We start from the raw sequence: 27,939 nt of genomic DNA, 5'->3' as shown, positions 1-27,939 counted from the left end.
AATTGAAGAGATTTTCAAAAAATTTGTAATATTTTTTATCAGATAGTTTTCTCCGTGTATTAAATAATTGTGTGCTAGCCTCCTATATTTTCTCAAAATACATGTAATTGTTTATAAAATGTAAATAAAAATCAGCCCCTTGAAAAAAATTGTAATGTACCCATTATTTATTAAGGTAAGTGATAAGTAAGGTATAACAAAGGTTATTATTGATACTTATTAAAAATTCAATTCTTATCAATATTTATTCATAAAAACTCAAGTGCAATAAAATGAATTCAATTAAAAACAATTATTTATTTATCCAAGCAAAAGCTAAAATATTATAATGAAGCAGTTTTGTTCGGGAGCGTAGGCAAATAAAGCCTGTGACAGACATATCATATGCAACATATCGCTCGCCATACATTCCCATTGGTAGTATGTGACCAAGCCATGATGCGTACAGTGCAACGTGTCGCCTACCTTATACGCATAAGTTACGAGTGCGATACAAAACCTTGCAATGTAGAAAAAAGTCAACTCAACAACTGGGGAATATTTTTATATCGTTGATATACTTCTGTGAAAACTTGGAATCGGTTATTCTGGCCGTCTACGGCGCTTGTTGGCGAAATTCATTTTGAAGTTGTTACACCTTCGTGATGATTATCTCATTTTGAAGACATAACCTTTTACCATGAATCTAAAGACATGCATAATTCATAGCATAGCTATAGGGTGCATGGTGCAAGCATTATTGTTGTATTTTCCAGGAATGTAATCTACTAGTAATTTAATATAATGTCTACGTTTTGCCAAAAAAAGATTAAAATATTTCTTCAACATTTGATTCCAGATCAAAACGGCTATTCTGGTTTTCCGGCATTTCAATTTTGTAATCAGCCCTCTTGTCCCCTGCCAAACTCAAACTGCACTTCACTTTCTTGTGGATAGCTGAATCTAATGTTAAATGCAATCCCCTTTTAAAGATATGTGCATCAACAACCATTGACCCGGATAAATTCAGAGTGAGATCATTTGTTATATCTAAAGCTAGATCAAATTTAGAAAGTGGGGATTCTCTGTTATCAGCGGTGACGTTAAATTTCGGCACCAACAGTATTGAAGCGTTTGCACCTATCTCTATCGGGAACCCGGTAGATGTGGGAAATGTGTAGGATTCCTTTGCGTTTATTAAAGCATGAGTTTCTATGAAGGTTCCAGATTCTAAAGTTCTCCTCAAATCTAAGTCTTCGTTAAATCGTTTCATGTCTGCAAATAAATCATTAATATCATATGCGTAGAGTTCGTTTCCGAAAATCCTCACAGAGAGTTGTGCTTCTAGTTGTTTAGTTGACTTAATTCGCTTTTGTTTAGTGTCCTCATCGTCTGTTATGATATTATTTTCGTGATCTTCTTGCGACTTGTCTGAGTGAGTCTCAGGGCTGAATTTCTTGAGAACGTTTTTACGACCAAATGTTGCTTGTATCAGAGAATTGATGTCTTTCAAGTGACTGTGGAATTCTAAAATCTCAGTCTTATTGGAAAACATCGAGAGTTCAACATTGAATGCGGCGGCCCATGGGAGTCTGTTCTTGTTGATGATCTTCCTACCGGCAGCAAGGTGAGTGTGTAAAGTGGGGAATGACGTGTTCATGCCTTTGAAGGATGCGGAGTTGCCGATATCTAGCTGGTACTTGGAGCGGAAGAATTCGTCATGGAATAGTTCTGTGATGTTTTCCCTCAAGAATTCTGGAAGTTGTGAGAGAGTCTGGGCTAGATGATTCCACATGAAGGATGTCACTGAAAAGGAACATAATATTTGTCACTGTGCTTAATTGTTTGTAATCATAAATACGTAAATTGTTACTCCAAGACCTTGAAATATTAAGTATTTATCTCAGTGAGCAACAGGTACCTACCTACAGGTATGTGGTAATAAAGATATGAACTCTGTTATTTGACAAAGCGAAAATTACTTTATTTTATCGTGATTTATTTTTGGGGTATTATGTCATGCTGCGCAACATCTTACTTTGGCCAACGTTGTGTAATTACACTTTTGCCCTGATGATGGACACTGTAATGCTGTCCGAAACTTTAGTTAAAGAAGGAAGTGGTGCAACACGGCATAATACCCAAAAAATAAATCACAATAAAACTGAAAATCTTAAATCAAATCGTTACCTTCATTTGTTTCTTCGTATTGCAGTTGGAATCTTATTATCTCGAGCAGATTGGTAGGCTTGCAGTTGAGTGCTATAAGATACGAGGCTATGCGGACTTCAACGTCGTCATTCTAAAAAATACAAGCAAATTCATTAGATATAATTTTAAAATTTCTAATTAGAAATTTGATACATATTTTGAGGAATTAAAGTGACTTACTCCTTGCAAGAGTTTAGAGAGGTCTTCACAAGCCATTTGGATAATGTTTGGCATTCTCCTTAGAGATTCCATCGCCGCAATACGCACTTTTCCCGGCAATTGACGGTCCTGTAAGAAGGAGAATAATTTAATAAACGATTCAGGTACAATATTATTCATTTATTTGGATCATTAACGCCCTTTGTCTTTTACATAACATAACTGTAAGTATAACCTGACCGGTTCTGAGCCAAACGGCGCCCGGGACTAGTATAAACCTCAAGGACAGGGGCGGATCGGTCAGCATTTCAGAAAATAGGATACTAAGTTTCCGAAAAATAAAAATCGAAAGCATTTTTTTGCCCTCCGACTTCGAAATTTTTTCGTCTGCCTTTGGGAATGTAATAATTCATATTCCATTCCATTCACCCACACCGCACAAGAATGGGTACCCCAATTGAGGATACAATGTAAAAAAAATCCATGTCATTGTGGAGTTAGGTATAACATATTTTCTACTCACTGCGCATCACGCACCGCGCACAAAAAATATAAAAATCAACCCACGCACTGCTAATTTATAATATGTTCTAAAATACCCAATTTCTAGTGATAGTGTGCAATGCATATAGCAAAATGCTTGACGAAGACATGGTTAAAGTCTACAGTAAAAGTACACTAAAATAAGCATTGGGTAATTCCTATTCGTTATGATTTAAAAAAAGCTTTATACACCGTGAACATTTTTTTATATTTTTTTTTTTTTATTATTTTAATATACATCATATGGGTTACATTAATACATACATATTTTGCAAAATATAATATTAAGGTTCATAATTGGTCATGTATACCTTATCAGAAAAGAGGAGCTCTTGTGCCTGATAAGGGAGCCACGATTCTTACTTAGATTCATAATTCATAATGATATATAATAATAATAATATAATAATATATATTATAATAATAATAATAATAATTTTTGTTTAATATAAGTTTTTTTGGAAAAAAAATTTGATTTTATTTATTTGTTCTTGTTGGTTCGTAATACAGCGCAATTCGGAAGGGAGATTATTGTAGTTTTTTATGGCTTGGTAAATATAATGGTTTTGCATTTGAGTTGTTTTAAAGATTGGCGTAATAAATTGATTTCCATTTCTCATGAGTTTGTAAAATTCTTGATATTCTGTGTTATTTTTTTCTTTACACATTTTTATAATGGAAGTTTGCTTAAATATATCATCAATATTTGGTACTGGAAACAATTTAAAAAGCAATTTTGTTGGGAAAGTAGAGTTTTTTTTTAAGTATTACTTTTATAATATTTTTTTGCGAGACTTTTACTGAGTTTAGGTTGTTTTTATAAGATCCTCCCCAACCTATGATTCCGTAAATAAGCAGGGAGTGGACAAGAGCATAATATACATTTTTTAGTATTTTCACATTTAAAATATTTCTTAACCTAACAAATATATATATACATTTCCTTATTCTCTTTACTAACTCCCTAATATGGCTTTTCCATTTCAGATTTTCATCGATGATCACACCAAGATATTTGATTTCAGAAGAAGAGTTGATTACAGTACACATAGAATTAAGTAGTTTACAGTTGACATTGTCACAATTTTCATCATGGATTATGATATTTACTTCGTGTTTAGGTATTTTTTGTAGTGAAAATAATACATATGTTGTTTTTTTAGCATTAAGTGTGAGTAGGTTATTATCAAACCATGATTTTAAGATATTAATACATTCATTTGCAAGTTTGTTAACTAGTTCCCATGTTTGACCTTTTATTAATAAAACAGTATCATCAGCATAAGAGATTAATTCACCTTTGATTTTCTGTTGGAAAATGTCATTTACATATATTAAAAATAGTAATGGTCCGAGGACCGGCCTTGAGGAATGCCAAATGTACTTGTTAGTGGTGTACTAAAAGTTTGGTTTAATTTTACAATTTGAGGTCTCTCTGTTAAGTAGCTTTCTATCCATTTAAGGGCTAAGTGGTCAATGCCATTTTCTTTTAATTTTAATATAAGTTTTTCATGGGAAATGCTGTCAAATGCTTTCTTTAAGTCAATAAAAATTCCTATACATTTATTTGATTTGTCCAGGGTACTCTGAATACTAGATGAAATTTTTGCAATGGCATCTTGGGTACTTTTTCCCTCTGTGAAACCGAATTGATTTTCATTTATAATTTTGTTTTTATTTAAGAATGCAGTTAGTCTTTTTTTAGCAATTTTTTCAAAAATTTTCGATATATTAGATAAGAGTGAAATGGGTCTATAGTTAGAAATGTCCTCCGGGCTACCGGACTTAAATATTGGAGAGATTATGGTTTTCTTATACGTGCTCGGGAAAACTCCTGTCTTAAAGCTATTGTTTATAATATGAGAGATTGGTGTAGAAACATAATTTTTAATGATTTTTAGTGTTTTTACGGTGAGACCGTCAAATCCCGGAGCAGAACCACCTCGCATTTTTGATATAATTTGTACAATTTCAGACGGATTGGTTGGTTCGAAGAGTTCAAGTTTAGTTTCTATATTCGGAATATTTTCAATATACATATTATTTATTTTTTTTCACGGTAATTTTTTCTGCTAGACTCTTTCCTATATTTGCAAAGAAATCATTAAAAGCGTTTGCTCCTTTTTTAGGTTCTTCTTTTTTTTTTTTAAACTTCCGATTTAGTTGTCCGGGTTAAGTCTTCCCCAAAGGAAAAACTTAACCCTTCCACTCACTTTTCCACAAATGATCATCTAGTCAATCAACATTATGTAAGTGCATTATATAAGCAAAATAAATACAAAACAATACAAGAACAACACGTCAAATCACCAGAGATCAAATGGGAAAATAATTCACCGTCTCCAGATATTTTCATATCAGAGGGTTCGGCTCGGTAGAACTTCTAACAGGGCCTATAAATCCTACTGATCCCTCAACATAAATATTTAAAAAATCTTTTGTTATCCTACATGTATTCAAAATGACCGACTTTTGCATCTTTATATATAATTTTTTTGATAGATCTAATACGCCTAAATTTTTAATTAGAGAGCTAGGTATAATGCCAGTAGCCGAAATAACGAATGGTAATATTTTTATAGTCTGAGAATGCCAAATTCTTTTTATTTCATTTCCTAAATCTGTGTATTTTCTTATTTTTTCACTAACAGATTTTTGAATATTACAGGAATTTGGAATAGCGACATCAATGATATAAGTTATTTTTTTAATTTTGTCATGTAAAACTATATCGGGTCTATTATGACTAATCGCTCGGTCTGTTAGTATAGTTTTATCATAATATATTTTATAAAATTCGTTTTCTAAAAATGAATTTGGTTCGTATTCATAATATGGTACTACATTACGGCAGTCAATCAAGTTATGTTTAATTACCAAATTTTGGTGAATTATTTTTAAAACTTGATTGTGCCTAAATGTATACTCGGACGGTGCTAATATAGAACATCCCGATATAATATGTTCTATAGTTTCCGGAAAAGCCAAACATTTTCTACACAAATCATCAATTTGATTTGTATCTTTGATTATATGCTTTCTATAATTTTTAGTATTAACGACTCTATCCTGAATGGCAAGCATAAATCCTTCTATTTCTGCGCTCAACTCTCCAATACTCAACCATTTGTTTGACGAAATTTTGTCAACATACGTTTGGTTATTATTATTATTATCTTTTTATTGTTTTGTATTACACTCTTAATAGTATTACTTTTGGTTTTTTGTTTATTTTCCATGATTTCATTGATTATATTCCAAACTTTTTTACTGTCATTTTCAGAATCATCAAGTTTGTTTTTATAATAAATTTCTTTCGTGTTTTTTATGAGCGTGGTTAATTTATTTTTGTATTCTCTAAAATGAACATTTAATTTATTGTCTAGTGGTTTTTTTTTGTTTCTTTATAAAGCCATTCTTTGTGTCTTATGGACACAACAAGCCCATGTGTTATCCACGGTTTGATTTTACGAAATTTTGCTGTATTTCCTTTTGGAATAATTTTTTTTGAATCATTTATAAAGTTTGTTAATCTATTTTCAAATATTTTACAGCACTCGTTGACGTTTTCACTTCGGAGAATATCTAACCATAATTCCGATGACAATTTATTTTTCAAAGATTCGATATTAACAATAGATATTTCTTTCTTATTATTAGCAGTTTGTCCGCAATGTTGGTTTAACGCCTGAGGTATTATTGAATTGTAATGTAGCAAAGTCATGTAATGGTCGGTAATTGAGGTTTTTATAATTCCCGAGTTTAAATTATTTATATCCTTGATATTTGTGAAAATGTGATCAATGCATGATGGACGTTGCCCATTGACGTTTCTGGTGTAAGAGTTAATACACGATACATAATTCAATTCCGCCATCATATTTAAGTAATTATCTTTATCGTTCGATGTATAATCGTGCGATATATTTAAACTAATGTCACCTAAAACTATTTTATTCGCGTTTCTGTAGTTTAATAACACAAGTCTTAATTCTTCTATAAACAAACATACAGTAGACGAGTGCGTTCTGTATAGAGAGATAATATCAATTTTTTTGTTATAACACTTCATTTGTACATGTAAGCAGTTTGTTCCATTCACATTAATTTCTTCCTCGCACAATATGTCACAATTATTTTGTAGGAACATAACGATTCCACTGTTTTTGTTAATTCGGTTTGTAGTAGATACACAGGTATATCCCGGTATATAGTACGCCACTTCGCCACTTGAATGTGTTTCCGTTAACACAATGCAAGCGGGCTTCCTGAGATCATTATTTACTGTTGTCAAAAATTCATCCATGTTTCGTTCCAAACTTCTTATATTCATGTGTAGAATTAAAGGACTGAGATTGAGGTCGTTTTGGTGGGTACGATATTCTTGATAGCTGCTATATGTTTTTTCGTCAATATTATTTTTTTCGTCTAGTGCGTTATATAAAAATTCTGTCATTTTTCTTCGAAGTCTATTCTGTCTCTTGCTACTTTCAGCATTTTATTTTTGTAGGGACATAAGTTGCTGAAAGCTGTGTGGTCTGTTTTATTTTTCTCGCCATATTTCTTATTTTGCGATGTGCAATTTGCACAAACCGGTGTTTTTTCTCTTTCAGGGCATTTAGCAAAAGTATGATCACCCGTGCAATGCGGGCACACCGATAGATTCATTCGATTTAGGGGGTATTTCACTATCTCTGATTATGTTCTGACCAAGCACTAATCCGCGGAATAGTCATTTTTTCGTTTTCACTATATCTGAATAACGCTAACGCTCGGGTTAAAGTTAGATTTGACTAATCAGTGCTCGAACCAGACGTTAGGCGCTATTTCTCGAATCAAAGATGGCGTCAAAACATTCCGAGTTTAACAGCTGAGAAGTGAGTCGAATTTTGTAGAATGAATTTGAACGCTTGTATGATCCATCCTGAATTATTTGATTGTGTTCAAAATAAGAAACAATGTATTAATTCGACACGAATCTATCTAAAATGACCTGATAATCAACATAACATAACCAAACAAATGCACACTTCGCGGTGTGCGGACTGTGACGCATGACAGCCGTGGCAGTAGATGAAGTAACTCAAACATTTTGCGATGTTGCCAGACTATTTCGAGTGTTATCTATCCGGAAGCTAAAAAAAATGGTGAAACGGTCGCCGTTGAATAACGAAGTTATTCTGATCTTTAAATCTAGCCAACGGATAGCTAGTCAGATATTTAGCCCGACATAGTGAAATACCCCCTTAGGCATCTGGCGGCTGTGTGCATGAATTTGCAGCAGTGGTAGCACTGGGTTAAAGGATCACAATCCACTATGTTAACCCTTTGGTACTGGATATTTATCTTTTCTAAGGATAGCAAATTTTTTCGTGTTGTACCGCCGGTTTCCACGACATAGTTCGAGAATTTGTTTTGTTCTTCATCTTCTTGATCCCGAGTACCACGTTGGTATTTCTTAGAATGTTTGTATTTTATTTCAGTAATCAAATTTATTTTATTTTCTTCGTTTTTCGTTACAATGTCTTGAATCCCTTCGTTTTGTGTGAGTATCCCATTTACTATTTCCTCTTCCGTCAAGTTCGATTTGAGTCCTTTCAAAATTAATTTGGGTTTTTTCTTTTTTATTTCATTTATTTCTAAGTTATAATTGAGTTTTTTAATTTCCTCCGTAAGAGTGTTGGTATATTCTTTTTTTGGGCAGGATATGATTACTTGCTCTTTATTTGTTTTTCTTAATCCATTTATTCCAATTTTAAGTTGGTCTAGTTTGATGTCTTTCTGTATCTTATCACATATTTCTGCAGCTTTTGTTGTTTTTTTAGTTGATGATATTATTATAGAGAACCTCTCTTCTTTTGAAATTTCTTTTTTATTTGCTGTTAGAACTTGCGTGTAAGATGGTATTTTATTGTTTTTTTCTACGACTTTTTCAATTTTCTTCGTAAGTTCTTCGTAATTTTCGATAATTTTTTTTTGTAGTTTGATTATTTCTTTTTGGTGTTTAATTTTTTCAGTTTTCCAAAGCTCCTCTAATATATAAACATTTTGTTCTAGGTTCGTTTTTGCTTTCGAATCTTTCACTGTTGTAATTTTTTGTATTTCAGTTTTTATATTATCAATGGCCGTGTCCATAATGTGTTAAATCGCTGCGCTCGGCGCAAATCGCTCGGCGCTCGGCAGCGCTTGCAATTTTTGCGACAATACTTTACTTCGCTGCGCGCGACCGTTCACGTTGATTATAGAACTAATACTACATGTAAAAATAATTTTCAAATTTATTGTAAAAAATATGTGATTTAAAATTTTAAATAAATAAAGAGCCCTGATTAACGTGTACAAAAGCAAAATATATTAAATAAGTTTTGTTAAGAATATGTGTAAATTCTAAATAATAAAGCAAAACGAGATCCTGTCTAAGTAATACAATATTGGAATGATAAACAAAATTATATTTACATGATTTTCCAATAAGAGGTGTTATTTTGATATTCAATCGTAAAAGATCAATGGTTTCGTTGTTTGTGTGGCACGTATCGCCGTCTTGTTGAAAGTAAACGTTGTCCAGATCAATAACATCCAATTCCGGCCATAAAAAATCATTAATCATCTCTCGATGGCGATCCATTCACCGTAACTGTTGCTCCAGCCTCATTTTTGAAAAATTAAGGTCCAATGACTCCGCCGGACTATAAACCACACCAAACAGTCACACGGTGAAGATAGAGAGGCTTATCAACAATAACTCTTGGGTTTTCCGAGCCCCAGATGCGACAATTTTGCTTGTTTAGCCACCGAGGTGGAAATGGGCCTCATCATTCAAGATGATTTGCATTTGATTCACTCAAGTGAATTTTAATAATTTCAATGCGTTGTTGAAGCGTGTATCGTTCCATTTTTATTAATAACGTAGTTTTCACTTGACAAATGTCAAAAAATGACAGCTTCAAAAGTAACATCTACCGAAATAGCGGGCTATTCAAAATAACACCTCTTATTGGAAAACCCTGTATGTACCTAACTGACAAAGACGAGGTACATAGTAAATGCTTGTGGGTAGGTTTATAATACGTAAAATATATTTCAAGTTGATAAAATGTCTACATATTATAAGGAATGAACCTAATTTTCAATGAATGTATAAAATACCAAAGAAAAAATTTAAGAAAATATCTGTGAACAGCAATGGAAGTATAGCGCCTATTACAGGTCCCTATGTAAAATTGCTTCTAACCAAATAATAACCGTCTGTTTTATATTTTGATTTATAAAACTATGTAAACATAATTACATATTTCAATGTAATCACCGCTTGTTATATTATTTCTAAAATTCTAAATTAGATAGTTATATTTTTACCTGAATAATATCCATGATGGTATTCAAGTTATTGGTAACTCCAGCATTTCCCACAGCTTTGAGGGAAAGCATTATCTCATCATAGTCGTCGGAATTCTCGTAGGGCGCGGCGGACCCCCAATGTACTTTATTCCTCAGTCTAAAGATAATAAACATTGAACCATTAAATCGATATTTTAACTAATAATTGTAATGTAAACAACTAAAATATGACTAGGTATTGTCGCCTTGTCCTCAAAATATTAAGATAGTTCATAAAATAAAATGATGCCACGAGCCATGCGAACCGCTGCGTCCGGAATACTCCATTTTACATTGTTTTTCGACTAGTAAACGTCATCGAGCATGGCATAACCAGATCTCCGTGGTCAGGTACTTTCTCCACCTTGATCTTCCCCATCTCCTTTCCTCCACACTACCTTCAGCCTCGCATTTGGGATGCCGTAGTCTCACCGAATTCAGACGGTTTCCCAACCGCATTTGGGATTTGTGCGGTATTCGCATTTAAAAAATCAGCTAAGAGTGACGATGACTTACCGCATGGATGTAGCCCTGCGGGAGAGCGGAGCCTCCCAGCGTCCTACGAGCGCAGCCACCGCTGGCTCACGGGAACAAGCGTCTCTACCTGCGCAGTAAGTGTACACCATGCCTGAGACGCCAAGGAAGGCCGAATTCTTGCAGGCTTCGATGTTAAGCGCAGGCTGTAATTAGTCAAAGACACACAACATGAGGCTGCAATATACGAATCAAATTTTGGGTAAATACACAAAAAATACGGATACGCTTAAAATGCATTTAAAAAGACACTTTGTAGTAGTTAGATAATAATGAGAAGTAAGTATTTGTTTCCTGAAATAAAAAAATAATGTATTTTGATAGTTATTTCTTTAAAATTAAAATCGGTTGTTAACTTTGCGGCCATTGTTATTGACGTGAAAGTTTTCAGATGAATATATTTCTTCGCTTGCTTAAACCAAAATATTAACATGATCCTAAAATAGGTTTTTAGTTTGGGTTTCACTAAAAAAATAAATAATGGAAAAACCAGCAAAAAAAAACTATTTTAATATTATTTTGTCAATACATTTTCAGTTTTTTGACAAAATAGCTAATAAAATGCACTGTTTTCCATTTCCGGAAACTGAAATACTTACTTCTCGTGATTATCTAACTGATACAAAGTGTGTTATTTTTTATAAAATTTGAATATTAAACTTGTCAAAATGTTTTCCCATATTTCAACAGGATTTCTTATTTATTTATTCACATCTATTCTCTTACATTCAGTTTACATAATAAGTACAAAAAATGTTAGTAATCAACTGAAGTAACTGCGGGGTTGTGTAAATGTTTTTTTTTAAATTTAATAATATTACAAATAACTTATATCATTGATGTCGCTATTCCAAATTCCTGTAATATTCAAAAATCTGTTAGTGAAAAAATAAGAAAATACACAGATTTAGGAAATGAAATAAAAAGAATTTGGCATTCTCAGACAATAAAAATATTACCATTCGTTATTTCGGCTACTGGCATTGTACCTAGCTCTCTAATTAAAAGTTTAGGCGTATTAGATCTATCAAAAATATTATATATAAAGATGCAAAAGTCGGTCATTTTGAATACATGTAGGATAACAAAAGATTTTTTAAATATTTATGTTGAGGGATCAGTAGGATTTATAGGCCCTGTTAGAAGTTCTACCGAGCCGAACCCTTTGATATGAAAATATCTGGAGTCGGTGAATTATTTTCCCATTTGATCTCTGGTGAGTTGACGTGTTGTTCTTGTATTGTTTTGTATTTATTTTGCTTATATAATGCACTTACATAATGTTGATTGACTAGATGATCATTTGTGGAAAAGTGAGTGGAAGGGTTAAGTTTTTCCTTTGTGGAAGATTTAACCCGGACAACTAAATCAGAAGTTAAAAAATATAAAAGAAAAACAAAAATTTAAAATGGACAATAAAAACTGTACTGAGATGTTTTCATGTTTTAGGTAAATTATGTATATTTATTGTAACTTACCCCATTTTCTTTTCTCGTTTTTCAGCATCACAAGAGTCCCAACTCTCCGATGCCCGAAAAGATTATAAATGAATGTATTTAGGAATTCTGCATTACCTGTAAGTTGTCGATCATTTCGATGGTGGGGTTTCTCACGAAGGGGAGAGATTTGAGCCAAGAGTTCAGCATGGGCGCATCGTCTTCCTGATTTGTAGCCGCCAATACAAACTTGATGCTCGCTTCTGTCTTTATGAGGAAAAAGATTTCCAGCAATTCCCTGAAAGCAAACAATTGTTAGAGCATACTTTTTGGTCGAACCTCGTGCTGGCACTGTTGGTGGACGCGGTGGTCTCTTTCGTTGCAGCAGCTGGTCCAGTTTCTTCACCACCTAGGATTCTTGCTGCAGAGTCTCCATCTTCTATCTTCGTGTCACCTGTTCCTATACTTCATTTTACTTAACTTAACTTCACTTTATTTTTGCAATATTTATATTTTTGTAAAACCTACATCAACAAAGCGCCCCCTCATATCTCACAAAAGCAGTGCTATACAAATTGTCTAATAAATAAATAATTAATATTATTTTTATATAGGTGCTATATTATCCGAGATCCAGAGTCCGTTTCAACATAGCGCCCTAATATTAATATTCCACTAAAATCTAACATCAGTGTTTAGTAGTTAGTTGTTAGTTGTAATTTATATTTTATACCAATACCATCGATGTGTCTAATATTAGCAGAGATGTGCTTTATTTCAAATAAATCCATTTCAAATGGAAATGCAAAATGCAAAATGGGTATTTTCCATTTTGCATTTTAAATGCTTTTCTAAAAACCATTTTGCATTTTGCATTTTAAATGCTTTTCTCAATGCATTTTCCATTTTAAATGCTTTTTGCAACATTATTCCTACTATCTCCACTCATCTTTTATTCAAAAGCCCCAAATATCAGTCGGTCCTCAACCTCGCTATGAGAGATAATTTACATTTGTCAAGTTGCTCCCTGGTAGGAGCCCTGGCAATTGAGTGATACCATTACAAAAAATACTGATTCAAACACTGGACATGGGGCCATGACGCACAGTGGGCTAAAAATCGCCTTTCATAGACATAAAGACTTGAGTTTTCAATGGTATTTTTTTGGCTAGAAATGGATTCTGCTGATCATTACTATGCTATAAAATTTCATACGAAGCAATTGCGTGTACAAATGAAGGAGTTATCATTTTTTTAAGAAAAAATTGTATGGCACTGACATTAAAAATGAGGCTATCTCTGGAATCATAAGGTTGACCATTCTATCCTTACACACAGATATACTACTATTTATTTGTATTTTTTGACATACTTCGTATTGTGGCGCAACTTGCGATTTTTTTGAAGTGAAACTTCTTTAGGCGCGTAATGGATTTTCGTGGACGGAGTAAAACCGAGTCAGGATCGACACGAAAATGCGGGTACCCCCACCACCGCTCACCGTTCACCGTTCACTGTTTTCAGTAAAAGCAACAAATCATTAGCATGCGCATAAAAGTTTTTATGTGTTTTATTTAAGTACTTTTTTACTCGGTAGTATAATTTTGTTTGGCGCATGCCTTAGCTGTGGTACAGACGTGGACAGGGCTTTCCTGTACCGTCCGTCCGCGGTTCAGTCTGGTTTAGTCGTCCGTCGAGAGCGCTCGCGTCGCGCGCTTTGCCGTTCCATTCGTATTCCAGTATATAAATATTGTTTACTGTCGAGGAAGTTGTTATAAACTTTAAAAAATATGTTTAAAATGCCGTGTAAATATACGTGTTGTGCGTTCAGCTTGCTGCTGCTGGTTTTAGTGAGTAGTGCTGCCTCCAAAAATGTGGATAATTCCGATAGAACCTTCGAGGAAAGCAATTGCAGTAAGGTGAGACAGTTCCTCGAGACCAGGAACATCTCGGCTGTACCGGCTCGAGGCGCAGACGACAAAGGTAAGAAACCGACAAACCAACAGAACCCACATTCATAAATTGTGGTTCATACGGTTTGGTACAGAATTTCAGTGTTAAAAATGAGTAGTGACGAGATATTTAATTGTAATATTGTTATTTATGTAATATTGTATACTTGTGAATAAATTGAAAATTTTTGGAACTATACATTAATCGAACGTCATTCATCTATAAGAAAATATTAGAAAAAGCAAATCCATGCTTCGTCGTTGAATTATTTAACCTCTAATTTTCAAACTAACCTAAGAGAGAAAATAGAGATGATGAAATGAAAATAGAGAGAGAGGAATACTAGAAGTTTCACTTCTGTCTTGCGTAGGCTTGACACACCCATTTTTTTTTTAAATCCTTAAGTTCAAATTTTTTTCTTTCTATGTTGATGATTCATTTTAATGCTTATATGCTTTACATATGAGTATGCTTTGTCTAGTTTACAATATTTTATTTACACTGCAAGCCAAAACACTGTGCACAGTGGGCTGAAAATCGCTTTGTTAATAATGATAATAAAAATGTTAGATAGCAGTTTCTATGTTTTTACGTTGGCAACATTAGTCCCGCGCAAATTTTTTGTGGTTTCATAATCTGTAGTCGGGGTGTTTTTGGATTTACCATCATGTAATATGTTTGTTCTACATTGATGTTGATTAAATGACAAAATTGTTTAAAAATTATATAATTATTTTGATTGTTTGACCTGAGAAACCATTTTGCATTTTCAATGCATTTTGAAAATAGGTATTTTGCATTTTGCATTTGAAATGCTTTTCTAAAAACCATTTTGCATTTTACATTTTCAAATGGAAAAGTTTTGACCCATTTCCATTTTGCATTTCAAATGGTTTTGGGTACCCATTTTGCACATCTCTGAATATTAGTCTATGACAAATACGCATGTCGCATTCCAAATCTGTGCTGAAATAGACAAACCGATGCTATAAGACATAATAATAAAACTCAACATTCGGGGGTTCTTGCTGATTGTTATATTTAGGTTAATAAATGCTAAGAAAGAGAACCGGACCGGCTGCGCCAATGTTATGTTACAGATAAGAGTGTAGGAAGTATATATACTTTTCTGTGGGTTAACAATAACTTAATACAATGGATGTTACCGAGACTGCCGTCTGTCTATACTAGCTGAGATTCAGAGATGTGCAAAATGGGTACCCATTTGAAATGCCAAATGGAAATGGGTCAAAAGTTTTCCATTTGAAAATGCAAAATGCAAAATGGTTTTTAGAAAAGAATTTCAAATGCAAAATGCAAAATACCTATTTTCAAAATGCTTTGAAAATGCAAAATGGTTTCTCAGGTCAAACAATAAAAATAATTATAGAATTTTTAAACAATTTTGTCATTTAATTATGGACATCAATGTAGAACAAACATATTACTTGATGGTAAATACAAAAACTGAAAAAAAAATGGTGGTCGACTACAGATTATGAAACCAGTTGCCAACGTAAAAACATAGAAACTGCTCTCTAACATTTAATATTACAGCGTCATGGCCCCACCCCATGTTCAGTTTTTGAATCAGTATTTTTTGTAATGGTATCACTCAATTGCAAGGGCTCCTACCAGGGAGCAACAAGTTAATAATAATTAATATTTAACATTTGTAATATTAATAATTAACATTTGTCAAGACAAATGGAAATTATCTCTCATAGCGAGGTTGAGGTCCGACTAATATTTGGGGTTAGTGAAAAAAAAATGAGTGAAGATAGTAGGAAGAATGTTGCAAAAAAGCATTTAAAATGGAAAATGCATTGAGAAAAGCATTTAAAATGCAAAATGCAAAATGGTTTATAGAAAAGCATTTAAAATGCAAAATGGAAAATACCCATTTTGCATTTTGCATTTCCATTAGAAATGGATTTATTTGAAATAAAGCACATCTCTGCTGAGATTTGGGATGAGAGAAGAAAACTTGAGCAATTGCAACTACTTCTTTACGGTAAACTCTTTCTGTCTCAATCTAACACTACTCAAGTCAAATTAACATTTTAATAATCACACAAATATAATTTCAGTTGTGTCGTGTAACATGTATAACATTCTAAATTTAAAAAAAAATAATACTTACTATTTGCAGAACACACGATAAATGATAAATTTATGCGGCCGCTCGCACAATATGTGTTTTTATTTTCAAAAATATATATTTTTTTTTAATCTTATGTCCCGTGCTTTTTCACGGTAGAGTAATATATATTTGAAAATATACAAAGTTATTATGACCATGGTAAGGTTCTGTATATATATATATATTTTTTTTTTTTATTTGGTACAATATTTTTTTACATTTCAAAGTTTTCCAGTAATGTTGGCCTCACTGGGTGACTTGCCCGTGCTGAGACCTTCATTTTATAATATGAAAATATAATCTAAATACAATCTACAACATAAGATAAAATAATACATTTAATATATAATCTTGTGTGTTTGTGAGTGATGTGTGTTTATATTGGTTTTGTGTGTTACGTGTAGGTATTATTTTTATTTTATGCTATGGCATTTTGGTAATATTGTCTTTTTTGTTCTTTAATCCATTTTGTGTGTGAATTTATTTTTATTTTCCTCAATTTTAATTTCAATTTTTACACTGTTGAAAGCTTTTATAGCATGGTATTGGTAGTGTCTTTGTCCAAAGCTTGAATTTACATACCTCAATTTTTATCAATTTTTATTAATATAAATACCACACAAGAGTCTAACCAGCTCCCTACAAACTGTAGACAATTGGATAATGAGCCAGTATTTTGAGAGGAAAAGAAGATGAGTAAGAGGAAGGTAAGGAAGTACAATTTGATCTAACTTAAGAATAATAAATAAATATAAACAAACCATCTAGCTGCGGTATTAGAGTAGAAGGCGTGTGCAAGCTCTTCGTAGGTTGCATTCCTAAAGAGTGCCATGACGTTTGGTGAAGTGAGAAAAGAGTGTTTCAGTGTACCATCGACAGTTTTCAACTGCGCCACTAAATCATTTAGACTCTCCAATCTGATTAATTGTCCATTTTGATTTTCCATCTCGAAAAACAGACTTTCTTTTCTTAATTCATCTGAAAAATGAAATGGGCTCACATTTATTAGATACTTCATTTCAGATTATTGTTAAGTACCTACAGTTGAGTTTGATGGTCTCTGTGGCCGAGTGGTTATGTACAATTGTTAAGTTAAATTGTCAAGTACAATTGTTAAGTACAGTTGAGTTTGATGGTCTATGTGGTCGAGTGGTTATGTACAATTGTTATGTTAAATTGTCAAGTACAATTGTTAAGTACAGTTGAGTTTGATGGTCTATGTGGCCGAGTGGTTATGTACAATTGTTAAGTTAAATTGTCAAGTACAATTGTTAAGTACAGTTGAGTTTGATGGTCTATGTGGTCGAGTGGTTATGTACAATTGTTATGTTAAATTGTCAAGTACAATTGTTAAGTACAGTTGAGTTTGATGGTCTATGTGGCCGAGTGGTTATGTACAATTGTTAAGTTAAATTGTCAAGTACAATTGTTAAGTACAGTTGTGTTTGATGGTCTCTGTGGCCGAGAGGTTAAGGTCTTCTTCTTCGGTTTCAGATCCAAAGACCGGAGGTTTGAAACCCGATGTGCATAAATAAATTTTATTCAATACTAGCTGTACCTCACCACGCGTTGCTTTGGCTCAGTCTGTGCAGATAAAGAAACAATTTGATGACTGTTTTTAAAAAAAAAACATGTTTGTCCGACAGATGGCGCAGTTTTTCATAAAAGCATGGTTTTACCTATCGCAGGTAATATCTATATTATATATGTAAATAAAAACACCCTTGTATTTGAATCTAAAGTTTTGTCAAAATTTCAAAGCAATCAGTGAATAACTTTCGGAGATTTATGATTTTGAACAAACGAACATTTACATTTTTATTTATATAGGTAAGTTTTCATTTTCGCGGGACGCTCCAAAGTGGTAGATGCTCTTAGGGGGTATTTCAGTATCTCTGATTATGTTCTGACTAAGCACTAATCCGCGGATTAGTCATTTTTTCGTTTTCACTATATCTGAATAACGCTAACGCTCGGGTTAAAGTTCGATTTGACTAATCAGTGCTCGAACCTCACGTTAGGCGCTATTCATCGAATCAAAGATGGCGTCAAAACATTCCGAGTTTGACAGCGGAGAAGTGAGTCGAATTTTGTTGCGAATTATTATGGATACCGAGGTTTTTGATTTACAGAAGCAGGTGAAAGGGCGGCGATGCGAAGGCCGCGAGTTTTGAGAGCTCGAATGAATTTGAATGCTTGTATGATCCATCCTGAATTATTTGATTGTGTTCAAAATAAGAAACAATGTATTAATTCGACACGAATCTATCTAAAATGACCTGATAATCAACATAACATAACCAAAAAAATGCACACTTTGCGGTGTGCGGACTGTGACGCATGACAGCCGTGGCAGTAGATGGAGTAACTGCAAACATTTTGCGATGTTGCCAGACTATTTCGAGTATCTATCCGGAAGCTCGGAAACAATGGGGAAACGGTCGCCGTTGAATAACGAAGTTATTCTGATCTTTAAAGCCAGACAACGGATAGCTAGTCAGATATTTAGCCCGACATAGTGAAATACCCCCTTAGTGTCGCCTCGGCAAAAGATCACCACTCAAAAATGTTGCTTCAAATGACTTTAGCCATGTTGAGTGACTAGATCTGAACCAATACACCTATGTTGTGAGGCTGAAGAGAGAGAGCAAGGGAAAGAAATGGGGTAGAGGAAGGTAGGGAAATAGCTATTCAGATCTGGTCATCATATTTATAAAATAGTAAACAATCATATGTTTTCAAACATTGTTATTTTTAAATTATATAAAAATTAAATAATCGTATTTTGTTGTACCTTTAAAAGCAGGCATTTCTTTCAGGATGACTCTATCCAAAGACAATATCTGGTTGATACTGGTCACAAACATACTCCAGGCCGTGTAAACTGGCAAGAACCTGTGTCTCTCTTTGCACGTGATCATGACGGGCTGCTGTGTGTCTCCCAGCACATATTTACATACCCGAGAACTCCTAAGAAACCAATGGAACTAATAAGTATAGAAAGTAAATAACTTAATATTGTAATGTAAAAATAATCTTCTAGTAAAACATATTATGGGTATCGCAACTAGAGTTGACTCGAACTCGGTACCATTGCGTTGCTTGCATACAGCCTGTTTTAATCTTTAAAAACACAAACTCATATATTCGAATACATGCACTTTATCACTGGAAACAATAAGCAGGTGCATATACGAAAAAATGTCATTTCTCAGTGAAGTTTGTCAAGGAAATAACTTTCAGAAGTGAATACAATTCGCACAATCATATGTGCGTGTTTTAGGGCAACTTTAAGAGCTTATAAAAAGGTCTGACATTCAGGAAATTCTTTTTCTTTTGTTGCAAAGGTTGTTAGATAATTTTGTTATCTTACTTGAATAAATCCAACGGATAAATGTTAGTACTGTATCGCTTTTTATTAGTCATGTAAACATTGGGGCCTCCTCTGTTGAGGCACCTACTGAGGTCACTTCTCTTCTTTACTATTCTCCAACCATCCACTTCCTTGCTAGTGTACCGCTGCTGACAAGTTCCTTGAATATCGCTCTGTAACATTTAATATTCATCATTGGTCATTGGACATAAAGAAGTGTGTGCAAACTGAACCAATTTATTTCCTTAAAAATCTAAAAATACAGCTGTCCACCAACACAATGCACACAATAAAACTGAACTAAATAGGTACATTAAACAAAGAAATTAAATATATAGATGAAAACATATTATTATGCGATAATGTACAAAAGAAAAATAAAAATATTAAGTTTAGGTGTATCCCACCGTGAACATAAATATGATATAAGAAGTAATTTAACATAAAAATATTGTGAGAAACAAAAGAAAATAAATGAAAAACGATTTCTTTATACATAAATGAAATACTTTGTTAATACCACCAATAATAATACATATTTCAAAGCCAGTGGCTTCTTCGTCAGGATTATTTTTCCGACTTTAAGTCTGGGTTAAATCTTCCCCACAGGAAAAACTAAACCATTCCACACACCTTTTCCACAAATGATCATCTAGTCAATCCACATTATGCAAATGCACTATATAAGCATAATAAATACAAAATAATACAAAAACAACACCTCAAATCACCAAAGATCAAATGGGAAAATAATTAACCGACTCCAGATATTCTATCGGTAGAACTTCTAATTGGACCTATAAATCTACTGATCCCTCAATATAAATATTTAAAAAATCTTTCGCAATCCTACATGTATTTAAAATGACTATATTATATACTATATACCGACTTTATGTCCGGGTTAAATCTTCCCCACAGGAAAAACTAAGCCCTTCCACACACTTTTCCACAAATGATCATCTAGTCAATCTACATTATGCAAGTGCACTATATAAGCATAATAAATACAAAATAATACAAAAACAACACGTCAAATCAAAGATCAAATGGGAAAATAATTCACCGACTCCAGATATTTTATCGGTAGAACTCCTAATTGGACCAATAAATCCTACTGATCCCTCAATATAAATATTTTAAAAATATTTCGTGATCCTACATGTATTTAAAATGACTATATTATATGCTATATACCGACTTTATGTCCGGGTTAAATCTTCCCCACAGGAAAAACTAAACCCTTCGAGACACTTTTCCACAAATATTAGATTATTATTTATATGTACATATTTTATTTTAATAAATGAAAAATTACACGTCACTGTGTTCGTACACGTTAATCTCCGAAACCGCCCAACCGATTTCAATGATTTTTTTAGTTTGTATGGTTGATTGCAGCTTGAATTATAGGATAGTTTTGAACCCTAAAAAAAACTTTTTAAAAAATCCTTTTTTTTATTTTCAGGTGTCTCATCCAAAAAAACAAAATTTTTAAAATACAAACACAAATTTTAACTTACCTACTTAGAAGGCGGTCTGTGGCAATACAACATCTTATATTATAAAATGTATTCTAAATGGTTGAATTAAATTCTAACTGGTTCTTAATATATAAAAAATCAGCCTGCGAATGTTAGTGCTCGCAAAACTATAAAATTAGTAAACCGTTGTTATTAGTGCCAGGAGTGTTTAGATGCTTAAATGGTAGAAGAAGTGTGGGATGTCCGAGGAATACTTAATGCAATATCTCTGCACCGTAATGAGATACGGAGTCGAATTAATGTCGATGTAAAGTAGTTTTTTTGAACAGTAACATTGTGGTATACAGTAGTGAATGGAGGAAGGAGGCGGAGGCGCCCGAGAAAGACATTTGCAATAGCGAAGAATTGCGGCGGATCAACAAGTAATATATATAATAATAATATTGGATGACTTGTATAGCGCCGTTTTTGTGCAAAATCACCTCAAGGGCGCTGTGAATCAAATATATATATAATCAAAATTAATATACCTAATCAAAAAGACGCCACACAAAGTAATTTTCCAACTATTGAAGAAGGTATTTCTTTCAATTACTTTCAGTTATGAGAGATTTGCTAAAGAAAACATAGTTTTTTAGCTCTCCTTGTACATTTAGTATTTGGAGTTGCATCCGTATGCTTCTCGGGTGCAGATAGTGAAAACGCATTTTGATAGTGCGACCGAGCGTCGAGAAAAGCACTGAGAAGTTTGCACATCAATACAGCACCTTTAAAGAAAATGGTCTAAGATTGGTACCTACTTCAACAACAGTGTAATTAGCATCCTCCGAGCTATACTGCAGAAGAGACACAATACCTCTCTTCACATTGAGGACCCAAGATGGTTCTGAATCTCTGACACATATCTCTGGAATGCTTCCATTGCTGTAATGTATATGAACACTATTCTTTGTCAATGCATCTGAAAAATCTTTCGCTTCAGTGTCATCTCTGTTCACTGCGCCTGAAGTGTTTGTGCAGCTTTGCAAGTTTGCATTTTCAATCTAAAAAGTCAGAAAGAAATAATCTGTAAATCTCTATATTAGATTTATAATAATAATCGGATAATTTGTACAAAGCCGTTTTTGTGAAAAATCTCCTCAATTGCGCTGAAACAAATATGACTACCTACCGACCAAAAACATCCCAACCAAGGCCAAGACACTGAATCAAATTGGCGTGCTATTTATATGTATAAGATCGTCCTATTTAATTCGACGTACCCGAAGAACCATGTCAGAGATGTGCAAATTTGTAGTTTTGCAGTAGAGCTGTTTAAAGTTTCGTCTCTGCATTTTTATTTGAGTTAAAGCAAAATATCAAACACTATATTTCTTGATCTCAAAAAAAGTAAAGATTCAGAAACGAAATTAGAGCAAAACTACAAATTTGCACATCCGACATTGTTCTTCGGATCCGCCAAATTATTTTATTACGAGTCATTCTACTTTATATACCTAACTGTGTACTTCATTTAAAGATCTAAGGATCTTGCATAAACAGCAGGTCAGGGTTGAGGTGCTTTTGGTCTAACTCATAGTTCTGGTAAGGTAGTAATGTGAACCACTTATAAGACTCCAATAAGGGGGGTTTTAATGTATTACTAAAATTTCAAAGGTTTCTAGAGGGATCCCTACGGATGTAAGTTATTTATATTAAAGATTAATAAAAAAACGACTTTACAACAAAAATATTTTTTGGAAAGCGGTTTGAAAAAATTTATAAAACGTTTTTCATCTATAAAATAAACGGTAAGCACCTGCTTTATTTTTCTAGACGACGAATTAGTAACTTCCCGGGGGATCCCTCTAGAAACATTTGAGATTTTAGTAATACGTTCATCAGAAATAATTCAAATAAACTCCACGGAAAGATATATTTTCTAGAGTGACCGGACAAATCATCACATATTTAAAAAGTCATGGAAAGTGATGAAACAAAAACTTTATTAACTGAGTTAAGTAGGTTAGGTTAAAAAAAATTTCATCGTTTCTAATGACTTTATATCACTTTTTAAAAGTGTGTTAAATTGTCACTGTGTTCAGTTATCATAGAACCATTTTCTAGGCCTGCTAGGGCAAAGTCGACCGTAGGTCCATCCACGACGCCGGCCCGCGAATGATACGAGTATATGTCAATACATCAGGACCGCGCATCGCATATTCTTGTGCACGGCTGCTTCACTTACGTCGTTAAGGTTCTGGGTTTATTTTAGGGTATTGTCTCGTCTTAATCATAAAACTATAGTCACTTAAAAATGATTAGCGTGTACATTCAATTTAATTTTAAGAGAAACTTTTATGGTGATGTTGCACACAAAGAGTAAAATTAGTGCACAATTTTCTGACAAGCAGCTTTAAAACTCACTGATAATTGCAACCACGTGCAACAAACAAAAAGCATTGACACAAACAAGGTCAAATATCCCTCACAAACATATAAGTACAGTAACTTATTATAAATATATGTATATACTTACTTTCATGATAAGTTCACATGGTGATAGAATGTATATTTCAACATCAGAAGTAAAGGTGAACCCTGAGTCTTTGTTTTGGGTGGCATCGTCAGATATGTTAACAGAGGTGATGACGTCACTGGCGTATGCATACACATAAGTATGTCCAACTTTAAACACAGTCTGCTGCGAGGGATCGCATGTTCCTGAGCATGGATATTCCTTCCCAGATAAAACTAAGAAAACAGAAGAATATGAAAGAGTTTCATTCGGAACGGTCCATTTGTCCTCACCTTGGTAGGTATTATGTCAAATGTGCTAGCTAAATCTCCAGCATCGCACAAGCAATGTTTTCTGCTTATTTTGATGAGAGCAGGATGAATTCAAATATTGTCACGTTATTCTTACTCTGGGTGTTTGTCTTTCTTTTTAAAGAAAAAAAATATATTTTGAAAAAAGTTCCATTAAAATATAGAGTAATATGTACTCTGTATTTCTTGACTGTCCTAATATTTGAAAAATTTCATAATTAGACGGTCAAAACAGTTTCATGACAGTATTAATAATTGTCAAAACATTCAGCCTCAAAAGAGCACACACAAGAAATGGAGAGATTGGCAACACATTGTTATCAATGACAGTAAAAATGCTCCCCCCAATACTGCAAATAAAAGAATTACCAAGCAAACCAAAGCTGCGGAGAATATAAAAAGTGGTGAACGAATAAACGGCATTAAAAAAGTGTACTATGCTTTGTGTTAATCACTAATAGAGTACAGGATAACTATAAAGGTCTGCCTTGAGCACTCACATAGAGCGGCTCAAGATAGCCCAAAAAGTAGTACTAAAGACAATTCTAAAAGTTCCGGTTAGAACTCCAAACGAATGACATTGGGGAACAGTGTCACTAACGGTGCCTCCAGGATATAGGGCCTAATCTCCCAATATTTAGACCTTACCCCAGCACTCAGGGCTGTGACACTCGTAGGATCAAAAATGAACCATTCAAACAAAAAACCAGGGGACTTCGGGGAACTTTAGGGTAGTAAGGAAGAGAGCTGAAGCCACTTCGTTGGACTTTCAGGGCATCCAAACACTTGCCTCGTGGGGCTTTCAGGGCATCCAAACAAAGAAGGAATTCCGATGAGAAAACCCTTACCCCTACAGAAAACTCCGAGGGATCCATTCGCGTGAAATCACAGACCCTCACAGGACATGGAAACCATCTTATAGTAATGAGGTGAAATAGGAGATAGGCACAATGGCCCTTGATCTGAGTGCTCAAGTAAATTATCCGTGTACTCTGAATGTTATAATATATGTGTGAACTATAAATAGGGTACTATTGGGAAAGAAGTTTGCGACCAACATATCACACGCAAAGACCAAACCAAAATTGCCAAGAAAACTGCAAAGGGATCTGCAAGCGAACATTTCATTATACGAACAGCCGTACCATATAAAAAATGTCCACTGTGACTTCTTTTTAAATTATGAAACATTAAACACAAATTTAAAACCTTTTAGAACGGGAAAAAAAGTAGGGGATCCTTTTGTCAACAATATACTTTACAAATTAGATCGGTAGAAGAATTGATTAGAGTTGCTTCAACGCCGCATGAATGGCGGCTATGTAACTCGATTGCCTTTGTATACCATACCCTTTTACTTGTCTAATTCCAAATTCAGGCATTTGCAATAATTAAAACTTGTGATAGACAAAGATCATCACCCTTTTTATGATGCATTATCATATTTGTAGGAATCGTAGACGCAAAATCATTATTTAATTTTTGTTGTACTGAGAATTGTGTTCCAATTGATAATATCAATTTTGTTTAAGAGAATTTATTTTCAAGGGAGATATGTAAATTATTATAATATGATATACGAATGTTAGAGGGAGCGTGCTAATTTTAAAAAACGATAGTAATTAAGCGAAAATATTTAATAAAATACGACTCATTTGAAATAGAGCAAAAATCTGTAGATAATTGCTTTAGTTGCATTTAAAGATACATTGTGAATTTTTTCATGCCTATAGCATATTAAATAACAGAACAAAACGTGTTTTTAATAATTTTCGGAGATCACTTTGCGATTTTTTTCTATCTAGGGAACTTCATATAATTAACGTTTCGGTATAACAAATGTACAGATATTATAATCAAAAATAACTTTTGTTTTTGGACCTTAAAAACTTAAAGAGTTAACGCGAAGCTTTTTATAAATCGTTAGAAATTAGGTATGCGGGGGCTTAAAAGATACGAAATTCGGTTGTGGAACGTTAAAAACAATTCAGATTAAATATAAATAGAAGTATTATTTTCACTTTCGATATTTTTTTTTAAACAGTTTTTTTCGATTTTCTTAGAATGTACTCAGAGTCACATAGCCCATATTTGATGTGCAGCGGTGATATTATATATTTGTGCAGCGCCTTTACAGTACATCCAAAAATTATTATTGTGAACAGCACTTTATAGGGATATCCAAACAAAACCATCACGACCGCAACCTCCGAAACTGCGGCCCTCATGATATATTACTTGAAATGATAACACCGTGCAAATATAATTTTTACACTGCGTCAGGAATTGAACTCACATCCCCAAGACTCAAAGTTGTTTGAACCATTGTACTACAAAGTACCACTACTATCCAAAGTTGTTTGGACTATTGTACTACAAAGTACCAACTACTATCCAAAGTTGTTTGGACCATTGTACTACAAAGTACCAACTACTATCCAAAGTTGTTTGGACTATTGTACTACAAAGTACCACTACTATCCAAAGTTGTTTGGACCATTATACTACAAAGTACCATCTACCATCTAAAGTTGTTTGGACCATTGTACTACAAAGTACCACTACTATCCAAAGTTGTTTAAACCATTGTACTAAAAAGTACCAACTACTATCCAAAGTTTTTTGGACCATTGTACTACAAAGTACCATCTACAATCCAAAGTTGTTTGGTCCATTGCACTACAAAGTCCCATCTACCATCCTATAAGTATTATTATTTTTATATTAAGAACACACTGGAAGCCCTATGAAAAATCGTTTCCCTTTAGACCTGTAAATTATTTTTAAAATACTTGTTGATAAGTACATAATTATATTCCCTTCATCCTTTTCACTGTCAAAATATAATGAAGACTTACCAGATTTGATAAACAGAATAACGACAAACAATTCAAAATACAGAGCTCCCATGATACGTGTCATCTTCACCTTTGTGTTCACAACACACTACGCTTTATGTTTGCAAAAAGATATTACGCCTTGATCCTTGATCGCTAACAGCTAAGATGACCCTCAATTTACCAATTTAATCTTTATTGAATAATAAGACGAATACATCACGGTAATGCAAGTGAATACTCTGCAGCAATGATATATTTATAAAGTGATATTTATTGCAAGTGTCAACTAAACAAGTTCACAAAGAAATAAAAGACTTGTTTTAAATAATAAATCCATTTCCTCAGCTTAACGAAAACCTTGTCAATATTATTAACAAAGTTAAAAAGTTAAAGGAACATTTGATTGTTTGATTATATCATGGAATGTAATGCAATATTATTAACAAAGTTATCATCGAACATTGGATTGTTTGATTATATCATGGAATGTTATGAATGTATTGGAATTATATTTTTACGTTAGCTCCAAGCAGGAGACCCTGAGGACAATAATTTCCCTCAGGGCCCATGTCATCTTTGGGGATGCTGTGTAGAGGGTATTTTTAGTAAATAAAGAAGAGGATGTTCTGGGAAGGAAAAAGGTAGAAGGGGTGGATAGGAATCTGCGGGTCTTGTGTCCAGGATTGACAGACTTTTGAATCCATCCCTCCCACTAAGGGATGTTCTAACCCCATGAACCCAGGAGCTCCTGCCAAATCACCAAACATAGCAAGCCACGATGACCTGGGGTGACCTATGGTAGAGGTATTGGTTTTGATGTTGGTTTTCCAATCAATTTTTCCCTGGGCGGCGGTACACATACCCGCCTCCTAAATTGTGTCCATGTAATATTTCTTTATTTAATAATTTACCTAATCTACACACATAATTTCTTCCTTCTTATTGATATTACTTAAGTTATGAAGCCTTCTTATTCCAGACAAAATTAGATATCTTACAGACAAGTATTTATTGTTATCAAGTTTAATTTGTAGAACTCCATTTTAAATTTTTTTTATATATTCAATAATATTGTTATTGGGTTTATAAAAACAGT

General features: G+C 33.5%; 1 protein-coding gene across 1 annotated transcript; it reads right to left on the bottom strand.

Annotated features, from left to right (window-relative positions):
- Positions 1-139: 139 nt before the first annotated feature.
- LOC149425288 (protein APOLTP-like) lies at positions 140-26,972 on the bottom strand. Its single transcript, XM_089650373.1, has 12 exons — positions 26,862-26,972; positions 23,714-23,928; positions 21,996-22,238; positions 19,712-19,884; positions 19,133-19,308; positions 17,100-17,316; positions 12,381-12,540; positions 10,789-10,952; positions 10,252-10,390; positions 2,371-2,478; positions 2,170-2,281; positions 140-1,785 (listed from the first exon to the last, which is right to left on the bottom strand). Exons 1-12 carry the CDS (start codon positions 26,923-26,925, stop codon positions 809-811), a joined length of 2,748 nt encoding a protein of 915 aa, XP_089506499.1. The 5' UTR covers positions 26,926-26,972; the 3' UTR covers positions 140-808.
- Positions 26,973-27,939: the final 967 nt, after the last annotated feature.

Source organism: Hesperophylax consimilis, chromosome 3 (genome assembly GCF_061612785.1).
Source record: "Hesperophylax consimilis isolate HC1 chromosome 3, BYU_Hcon_1.0, whole genome shotgun sequence".
Lineage (NCBI taxonomy): Eukaryota > Metazoa > Arthropoda > Insecta > Trichoptera > Limnephilidae > Hesperophylax > Hesperophylax consimilis.
The sequence above is the reverse complement of the archived record's forward strand: the minus strand, read 5'-3'. Positions and strand labels throughout refer to the sequence as shown.

What these genes read in the sequence shown, in the direction of transcription:
- LOC149425288 (XM_089650373.1), bottom strand. Translation starts at nt 26,925, where the DNA reads ATGACACGTATCATGGGAGCTCTGTATTTTGAATTGTTTGTCGTTATT. An exon ending in TATTCTGTTTATCAAATCTG is followed by an intron (nt 23,929 to 26,861) that starts GTAAGTCTTCAT and finishes CTGTTTTCTTAG; the next exon opens with TTTTATCTGGGAAGGAATAT. An exon ending in AGAAATGCCTGCTTTTAAAG is followed by an intron (nt 17,317 to 19,132) that starts GTACAACAAAAT and finishes TTCATTTTTCAG; the next exon opens with ATGAATTAAGAAAAGAAAGT.